Source organism: Taudactylus pleione, unplaced genomic scaffold (genome assembly GCF_031769625.1).
Source record: "Taudactylus pleione unplaced genomic scaffold, aTauple2 ptg000717l, whole genome shotgun sequence".
In the NCBI taxonomy this organism is placed as follows: Eukaryota; Metazoa; Chordata; class Amphibia; order Anura; family Myobatrachidae; genus Taudactylus; species Taudactylus pleione.
Genome location: NW_028285119.1, coordinates 1,487,962 through 1,498,375, shown reverse-complemented (window position 1 = coordinate 1,498,375; position 10,414 = coordinate 1,487,962). Strand labels below are relative to the sequence as shown.

At 40.6% G+C, this 10,414-nt stretch overlaps 1 protein-coding gene across 6 annotated transcripts in view; it reads right to left on the bottom strand.

Annotated features, from left to right (window-relative positions):
- Window positions 1–215: 215 nt before the first annotated feature.
- The window catches only part of RIPOR1 (RHO family interacting cell polarization regulator 1), a 238,548-nt gene continuing 228,349 nt past the window's right edge, over window positions 216–10,414 (bottom strand). For 5 of the 6 annotated variants that reach the window (XM_088456781.1, XM_088456786.1, XM_088456784.1 and 2 more), the window contains one exon: window positions 216–983. In XM_088456781.1, coding sequence (XP_088312907.1) covers window positions 886–983 — 98 coding nt within the window. In that variant the 3' untranslated portion in view covers window positions 216–885. Of the gene's footprint in view, window positions 984–7,131; window positions 7,220–10,414 lie in introns of all 6 variants that reach the window. The other variant, XM_088456785.1, reaches the window with a different exon arrangement.

Here is a 10,414-nt window from a genome sequence, read left to right as displayed (position 1 = left end):
AATTACTAGGTCAGTAGTATAGACAAAAACATAAAACTTCTAGAGATTTGCAACTGAAGAACTAAATTACATATTTACCATAGTGTTGTCCTAAGAGAAATTTGTCATCATATTTAATTCTACTTTCTGTTAACGAAGATATTGCAGAATTTCCATTTTGAAATGGCAGTGACATTTGTTTAGCCACTTGGTTTGTTTTGTTGATCAAATCTAAATCACCAAATGGCCATTTATTGATATAAATTCCACCCGTTACAAGCAGAGACAAAAAACAGAGTGATTTGAAAGGATCTCTCCTCTGCCTTTAAAATTTAACATTAAAAACAATAATTAAGAAATAAAATAGTAAGTCCACAGAACAAGAACTAGTGGTATTCTTTACAAAAATATCAAAGGCCACTTATACTGTGGGATAAATTTCAAATGAGGTTACAAGAATAATGCAATGCAGACGTGTGGCAAATTCTGACAGTTACGAGACAGCAGTATTACATGTGTTAGTAACATACTACACTTAAATATCTGTTGCAGTTGTTACTGGGCATGAGTCATTCTCCATAGGAATACCTCTGACTGCATTAGTTTCCTCCCTCCCAAATGATGGAGCATTAAGGATAATTCCTCTCAACACTCATCAAGCATCTTTTCTTGCTCAGTGTCCTTTTATGCTCTGCTAGACATTGCAGTTGTCAGAGGTAGGTCATCCAAGTTGGTTTGGTAAAGCTCTCAATCAGATAGGCAGTCTCCATCAGACCACTCCGCAGTGAAGGAAATGATTAATACTGTCATGTAAGTTCACTCATATCTTGAAACACCTGTATAAAAAACGGGAAGACCATAGGCCTTCATTGATTGCAAAGCAGTAAAAAGAAGTTTCTTATGACTTTAGAATGCTGTGCTTGCCATGGCTCCAGGTGCAAAGATTCGTGGCAAACTCCCCAGCGTTTCCTCTAAATGTCGACATGCAACTTTCCCATCTTCTCCTGCAGAAAAGAAAAAATATATACAGCACATAAATGCTTTTCTTTACTAAACAGAAAACTGCTTCTTGTGGAGAAAGAAAGTGAGATACAATACATGAAAACTTGCTGCCTGGGCTGTCAAAAGAAATGGTGCCCTATTCCATGAGCACTAAAACTAAAAATGAGCATCTATTGGTGGATGAGTTAGAACAAAAACAGCACTGGCGCCCTCTATAAACCCAAGGTTACCGGTGCCTCCCAAAGTAGATGAAAGAAATTTTCAATTAGATACATCTCATGGATGTACCCAGGGGTGCCGAGAGGGGGGGGGGGGAGCGGGTACAATTTACCCGGGCTTCCAGAGGGGCCCGGCGCAAACCCCCCCCCACTCCCTCCCAGTACACAGCATGAGCTGGGATGCAGTGGGAGATTGCTTTGGACAGCAATCTCCTATACCTGAGGGGGGGGAGCGATCGCTCCCCCCTCTGGCTTTGCACCGGGCTGAGGGGCTCACAGAAGCGGCGCTGCAAAATTATTTTTTTTTTCTTTCAAGGAGGCGTGGCCACGACCCCTCTTTACCGGGACTCGGTTGCTCTCTACGCCCCTGGATGTACCCTATAGTGGGTCTGGTTCAGATATGTAAACAATGTAAATGTTTATTTAGTTGAGCGATTGTCGGCTGACTGTGCATGCGTCTTAGCCCCACTGTGCACACGCAATTGAATTGGGATCAAATGGGACTATGGTTGTAGTAAAAATTTATTTGCAAGTGATTGACAGACGGAGGCTGGATTGTAGGAAGTAACGGGGGTGGCGGCAAAAACACAGGCATGTCATTACTGTTTTCGGGGCGCACTACTGCCTACATCTGTGATCCTGTACACAGAAATTATGGAGCTAGTCTCAGCTCCCGCAGCCATTCTGCGCTACCATAGTCTCACTCAGGACTGCTAACATTGAATAATCTGCGTTCGGTGCTGCACGGATCTGTGAAGCCGCCGCTGGGCGTCTCAATACATTTCCAGACTGCTGCATGCATCAGCTTATTTTGCACAGCAGCTGCGATTACATGAATATAAATAGCCGAGTCAGGCCCAGTGCTGGAAATGTATAGGTTCTATATTGAGAATATGCAATTCATGTCAGTGCACATTTTACACAGACTGATATACTCAAAACAGTATATGGTACATAGGTCTAAGCACTAGTGACTGCAGAATCATTTGTTGAACCCTTTGGTGAATGTCACAGTGTAGCTGGTATAAGTTGAATAATTCAACAGCTCACGTCCGCTCTAATGCATTCTCCCACATTGGCTAGCTAATGGGTGTGGGCAATTAGGGACATGCAGGCTTTACAGCAAAGTTTATTCTCGCATGGACACAAATGAGGTTACATGGTGGTTGTGAGGTGCAAATAAAATAAGTTGGGCACCAGACCATCTCTATTCCATAATATGTTCTCTTTATTAAATGACTCCTTCAGCACAAAACTTGGTTGCAATATGCTAAAGGAATAACTTGTACAACTCCTTCTCCTCTCCTAAATATATTACCCTACTTTTATCAGGCTCTCCATGGTCTTCACATTTACAGACACTAGCAATGAACTCAACTCATATACAGTTACTACTCTCCACAAGTTACTCTGAGCTACTTCTCACTGTCACTCTGCAGCACTCCTTGTAGGGCTTTACTGTACATAAGTCTGCCTAGCTGATTTTTATTTATCTTTATCACAGATCTGCATCGCTTTACTCTGTCGGGAAAGTATTAAATCTTCAAAAGAGTGGGGAAGTGAACAATTGACGAAGTTGCTACTAGCAACCAATAAGCTTGTAGCCAACATTTATAAAAGTACATTCTATAAAATGATAAACAAAAGCTACCGTAATTGGTTGCTATGGGTAACTTCACTTTTTATAAGGTTTGATACATCTCCAATGGAAGGAATAGAGTGTGTAAAAAAAAAAAAAAAAGGACAATTGATGGGCGCTACCTAAAACCAATCCCAATCACTTCTAATCAAGATCAATAAACAAGAATATATATATATATATATATATATATATATACACACATACATATACACACACATACAATAGGAGTAGTCCCCCCAGGAAAACTATCAATAAGAAACTAAAAAATGGCTTTTTAGAGCATACGGCGCAAATTTGCGGTATTGAATTGCCAAAAAATGACATGCATAAATATATAAATAATTACTGTGTGTTAAACAAATTTAATAAGCACAATATACAATCTGAATTTTCCAACAAGTGTATAAAATAAAGTCATATGAATAACATTAGACTGCAGTTGCAAAAACCATCAAATGCTATGATGAAACTGGCTCTCATGAGGACCGCCCCAGGAAAGGAAGACCAAGAGTTACCTCTGCTGCAGAGGATAAGTTCATTAGAGTTACCAGCCTCAGAACCCGCTACTTAACAGCACCTCAGATTAGAGACCACAAAAAGTCTTCACAGAGTTCAAGAAGCAGACAAATCTCAACATAAACTGTTCAGAGGAGACTGCGTGAATCAGGCCTTCATGGTCGTATTGCTGCGAAGAAGCCACTACTGAGGATGAACAACAAGAAGAAGAGAATTATTTGGGTCAAGAAACACAAGGAATGGACATTACACCAGTGGAAATCTGTACTTTGGTCTGATGAGTCCAAATTTGAGATTTTTGGTTCCAACCACTGTGTCTTTGTGAGACGCAGAGAAGGTGAGCGGATGGTTTCTGCATGTGTAGTTCCCACTGTGAAGCATGGTGGAGGAAGTGTGATGGTGTGTGGGTGCTTTGCTGGTGATACTGTTGGTGATTTATTCAAAATTCAAGGCACACTTAACCAGCATGGCTACCACAGCATTCTGCAGCGCCATGCCATCCCATATGGTTTGCGCTTACTGGGGCCATCATTTGTTTTTCAACAAGACAATGAACCAACAAACACCTCAAGGCTATGTAAGGGCTACTTGACCAAGAAGGAAAGTGATGGAGTGCTGCGTCAGATGACCTGGCCTCCACAATCACCCGACCTAAACCCAATTGAGCTGATTTGGGATGAGTTGGACTGCAGAGTGAAGGAAAAGCAGCCAACAAGTGCTCAGTACCTCTGGGAACTCCTTCAAGACTGTTGGAAAACCATTCCAGGAGACTACCTAATGAAGCTGATGGAGAGAATGCCAAGAGTGTGCAAAGCTGTCATCCAAGCAAAAGGGGGCTACTTTGAGAAATCTAAAATATAAAACATATTTTGATATGTTTAACACTTATTTGTTTACAACATAATTCCATATGTGTTCTTTTATAGTTATAATGTCTTCAGTATTAATCTACTATGTTGAAAATAAGTTAAATAATAAAAAACCATTGAATGAGGTGTGTGCAAACTTTTGACTAGTACTGTGTGTGTATATATATATATATATATAATTGACCCCATGCTCTATTCATGGCCAATTCTCTCCTCGTCATATATGGGGTCATTGCCCTTGCTTTGTATGGTATTTCTACCCCTCACTAAATAATTTGGGGTGATTCCTCCTCTCGAACAATTTAGGGTGCCAGGGGACCCCAGCAACTCCTCTTTTTCCTGGGGCTCCGATTGAGTTGTCCACACTGTTCTCACTGCCAGTAATCACTACAGCTCTGTCTCTCACTCTGCCCCTCTTTCTCGGACATGACAAATCACACAGCTGTATCCCTCTCCTCACTAAAATATCAAACACAGCAATGTATCAATCCACCTACTGTTTCAGTGGGTGTTACATGAACAATCACGTAGCATACAGTACTAGATCTAAAGTACACTGTAGAGAGCATTCACAGCAGGCCACAAACCGGTTCCCATTTGTATTTACTATAGTATGGACCTGTTCTTACATCAGCAGTTTTACTTCCATTGAGTTATCTGCTTGATGATCATCCAGCCAATCCGCCTTGAATGTCACTGTGTGGTGGCTCCAAAGCGACCACCCCAGCTGTCCTGTTATTAAGTAGGTACTTTTCAGTGGTGCCTGTACCCGTAGATCTGCTAATGTAGCCTAAAACTCAATGTATGTACAGATTTTAGTTGTACAATCATGGTTTATTATAATGTTAGAGCCTAAATACAAAATACATTATTTTACACTCTTTTCCAGAAACATGGGCAAAATCCTAAATTTTTGCATTTTTTGCAATAATTGTGTTCAGTTAGTCTCTTGGTTCCCTAGTGGGGGACAATATGGTTGGGATCACCGATGTAACAGGCACCTGGAATGCAAAGCTCAAATTTATCAACCAATGCACATGAATAGCAGATGCCAGGCCTGGGTAGATGATAGGGAGCTACATTTCCTAGGCTCTGCTTATCGTCTAGAAGAGGTCCCTGAGAGACTTACACTTGGTGAGCTCTCAAAGTGCATTATTGTAAATGCTTGTGTGACAGCTCAAAAGGAACAACTTACTTCTAGTATTAGTTAATGACATCTGGGGGTTGAAAAAGTCCTTTAGGCAGGACTGCCATCATGAGTATATAGGGAATACAGAAGCAAGAGGCCCAAAATGATGATTGGGACCCGCGCTGATTATCCCAGCAGACCTGTGAATGAGAAGCACTGCTGTCTGGATTATTGACGTTGGAGGATATATATTAAGGGGGATGCACCGGACCCCCCCTTGTTTATGGTTCCTGCCATACCTGAAGCGTGCTCAACTTTAGAGGCAGCGCAATATCTCTAATGCTCACTATGTCTCCACCCCCTCCACTACTTTCCTCCATTCTCGGCTTCCTCAATGGCCTGGAAAATCTGTAAACCAGACAGGAACACAGCCCAGTAAGCATTTAGCACGAAGTAGAACAGGGATCTCACCCACTGTATCTGCAGTTCTATGCTCCCTCCCTACCACCCTGTGTGTCAGTTTATGTCTCCACCTAGGTCTTCAGTCTGTAGCTTAGTAATACCCCTTTTCCATTGACCTGAAAATTCCAGATTATTGCACGTGAACGCGCTTCCACCTGGGATTTTTGTCAGTGGAAACTGTTAAACTGGGTCCAGTTTTCCCGGCAATTCAATCCTGCTAGCTAGCAGGATTGAACGGCACTGACCCGGGAATCACCCGGGCCAGTGCCACACTGTAAAAGGGATTTGGAACAGTGTTCCAAATCCTGGGTCATACCTGGGACTTTAGTGGAAAAGGGGTATATATGAACCTCTGACCCCTCCACTCCACATGTATGCCTCTGCACAACCTCCACTCTCCAGGTGTGCCTGTTCCCTCACCACTCCTTGATGAGTGCCTCTACTCCTCCCTACTCTTGTCCACGAGTGCCTCTGCCAACCGACTCTACTCCACTTGTGCCTCTGCACCCTCCAATGGGTGTCTGTGCCCCACTTCTCCATGTGTGACTCTGCCGCCCTCCACTGCCCAAAAGTGCATCCAAGCTATCACTTTCTTTGTTCACCTTTGTCACATTATTCTATGTTTCTCATCCTCCCATCTTTTAACAGACTACTTCTCTTAATTACCCCCACCATTCACTTTCTTCTTGTACCACACCTTTCTACCCCCTTGTCTTCAACTTCTCCCTCATCTTATGGATGTTGTAGGTAGAACTATGGCCATTGGCTGGCAATCAGAAGCACAACCAAGTCCATAATTAAACCTAAGAATGGTAGATGAGCACAAGTCATCTTCGTTAAATCATGCAGCAATCCACACAAAACCTTTACACCCACTGGGCCTTGGGGTGGTCCTGACTTGTAAAAGCCCCACGATTCCTAATGGCAGCCCTGCCTTTGGGGAATGTTTTTCATAATCTTTAACAAAGTTCTTGCAGCTGGGTTAAAATCAGTTAGGTTCCTTTAATTGCAAGGGTTTTTACTTTATCTGATGTTCTCTTTCTAACAATTTTGAAATGTGTGTGTTTATAGCTTCATGTTTTCTAGAAGGACACTCAGATATTGTCCCTTCCCCATGAGTACATGCCAGAAAGTTACAGTACTTGTAACTTTTCCCTGGGAGGACTGTGTCATCTTTTGGGTTTTTCTTCCACGGCCAGCAGGGATACTCATAGGAGTTCCAGCACCTCATTAGCTAGTTTCTTATAGGGGATTAGGAAGGCTTGTATCCCTTTAGAGTCTGAGCAACAGACATTGTGCATTTGATCTCCTTACCTGGAGAGTTATTTCTGAGGTCCATCCCTAACCATTTGGTCCTCTTCCAGAACCGGTCCTGGGTGCGCTGTTACGTAGAGGCCAGATTCTACAGAATACATAATTGGCGGGTGTCACTTTTGCAGGCAATGTGCAATGGCATAGGCATGCACAAATTCTGGCACATTGTTACTTGGGGCTGGCAGCTTCTCCATATGTATGTCATGTTTCCCAGTTGATAACCTGGACTGGGCTATACTGCGGTAGATTGAATTTACTTCAGCTGGTCTATGCAATTTTTCCCATACATTTTTTAAACTTGGGAGATTTGTCTCTAAATTATTTTATAGTATAAATTGTAGAAAAAACAAACAAAACAAATCTCAAGTGTAAGCAAACTCCTGCCTTAGTTATTTGTGTTTTTCCCATGTCTAATGACTAAAGCAACAATCTGATCAAGAATGTCTTAAACATGTCCAATCCTTAATGAAGATTTCCCTTAGCTAGTTCCAGAAGAACATGCAGAATGCCACATTACAGTAATTCATGCTTCAGATCTAATGTTCCTGGATACAAATAAGATGATCACAAGGTTTCCTTAGTTCAAAAAACATTTTTTAAGATCATTCCTATTTTAATTTAAGCAGAAAGATTCAACTATAGAGGATTATCCTCTTAAAAGGCCACAATTCCAGTTAATGATGGTACTGTATAGGCTTTCTAAGGGCCTCGTGTTCCAAAATAGAGGCAGCATTAGATCTACCATTACTACAGACTGTGACCTGATGAAAAATTGCAATGGAGGTTTGCTGTATATTTGAAAATGGACATATTCTGGCAATATTTGGGCAGTTATGCATTGATATGTTCAGCGAATATAAAATCACCTAGAAAATAAATACCCTCTCAAACCTTTTCACAAAGGTGGTAGGTGACTTTGTTCATTTCTGTCAGATTGGCAAAATATTACTTCAGATTCCTGAAAATGAAGCACTATTGGAAGCAGATATACCACAGAATCCCTGACCCTCCACCATCCTTATTCCAGACTAACTGGGTGCCCAAAGATCTGAGCTTGAGACTTTCAAATCAGCATCCTGTCCTTAGAGGACTCAAAAGGTTTTACCCATTAAACCAAAATGTAGGATTTCACTAAACAGTTTGTTAGTACCAAATAAAATGGTGGATTTTGCCTTAAGACAAGTCTTTCCTCTCTCATCCAATCTGTATAAAAACCCAAATCAAGATAAAAAGAAAGAAAGAAAAAAAGTGTCAGATGACATTAGGCAAAATTAGGGGTGACTACCTCCCGAAGTTTATGTCTAATGGTTACCGGATCTACGTATTTGAAGAATCGAGTACAAATTTCACTGTATCCTCTTTCCAACTGAAATGGATGTAATGAGACCTAAATGAACAAGTATTTTATCTTTAAAATAAGAAGTGCTCATTTGCAGTAGATGCCTTAGCCCAAGCATAGCAACTGACTCGGGTTATAACTTCATTGGCACTTCTCTGAGCCAGGCTCAGGAAAATAAAAGTGGAGGGATGACTTGTCGTTCTGATAACATTATTGTAGCCCACAGAGAACCGTATTTTCTCTCTGCTGTAAGAGATGTCTGCTACCTATAAATGGGCATAAAACAACTGACAGGTGGGAACAGAGTCTGGTTGATTACTTGTAATCACTACATTTGTCAGCCAACAATGTGATTGTTTTACCTTTAGATAGAAGGTGGTCTACTTTTTCAATATATGTCGGTTATGTGACTTCCCAGTCCCGGCTTCAGGAGAAGGCGATTTCCCTCTATGTGCTGCCTTAGATTCTTGCTAACATGTAAAATCAATTTCCTTCATGTCTTCTAACGTTCACATTTGGCTAGCTAGTGATCATTACCATAAGGAATGTTATATTATATTGTCTGATAAATATACTTATAAAATCTAATGAAAATAAATAAAAAAAGAAATATCCCATGGAAGTTTGTAAAGGTCACTTAAATGATACTTTTAGAAAGAGATCAACGGGAGAATAAAAATATACAAGAATATACCAACGACCTGTTAATCAAGCAGCTGGCAAAAGGGATAGTCAGTCCCTGATAATAGTCACAAGATAAATATTATAGAGACCAGCGCTAAACACATAAAAGTATGATGGACGGTTTGATATTGGAATACATTTTTATATGTATTTTTCAGTTATTATATAGTGCGCACTAAACAATGCACTTGGTGCACAATAAGAAAATTTCCAACATGCATAAATACATCTAAATAAAAGAATCAGAATCCAAAAAACTTGTTGCACAAACAAATGCAAAGCAAATTAATGCAGTATTAACTGCGAACTTGTTTAAACTGGAAATGAGGACCCCCTCCTGTATGTCCAAGGGATTAAATTAAGCAGCATAAGGTTACCAATCCGTGGAAATAAGTTCTCAAGATCTAATTTTTAGCATCCACTGTGCAGTAGTTCAGGTTATGAGATGTTATCCACCTAAAGGTCCAAAATGCCGCAATCCAGCAATTCTACCCGGAAGGGCTGATGAAATAGTCCAAAATATATATCCAGTCAATCTTTGGAGTTTAAAGGTAAGCATCTCAATGCGTTTCGCTGGGGTATGGTCCCCCAGCTTCCTCAGGAGTGTAAGCATAAGTGTGTGTTCCCAGAATCTCTTTACGTACCCATTCGTTAATTAGAAATCACACACACATGTAACAATTCAAACACAGTAACAAAGAAACCGTCCATCAAATCTATTAAAAACTAATATAAAGGCAATCTTATTTAATCCCAATAGTTTATACATATATTCATTAGTAAATAATAATCAGAGACACTTGCTAATATTTCAAAGTTAAGCTACAATTTCAATTCATTATCGGTGTCCCGATCATGTGACTGGTCCTTGTCACGTGGTTTCATTGCCAAAAATAATATTCAGTATGTGGAATGTCTCTCAACCACCTGATCTGTCCGGTCACATGGTTAAGCCCGTACCAATAGACTTAGAGGTGTAGTAAAGCCTCCCGATCATATGTTGCTATTGTTCTTTAAGTGTTGCAAAATAGAACAATAAATACCATAACAGTGGCCAATAGAGTAATTAACAATAGCGTCTTCTCAGGATCTGAACAGAAAGTGTTTTTATCTCTCACTGTTGTTATCCCGGGGAACATTCTCAGTTGGTTTTGCAGCAATGTTTCACTCAAAGTAACGTCTCCAGAGGTATTACAAATTTCAGTCATCGAGAGGTGTTACCCTACTCACACAACAAATGGAAGCTCTAACAAATCTCTT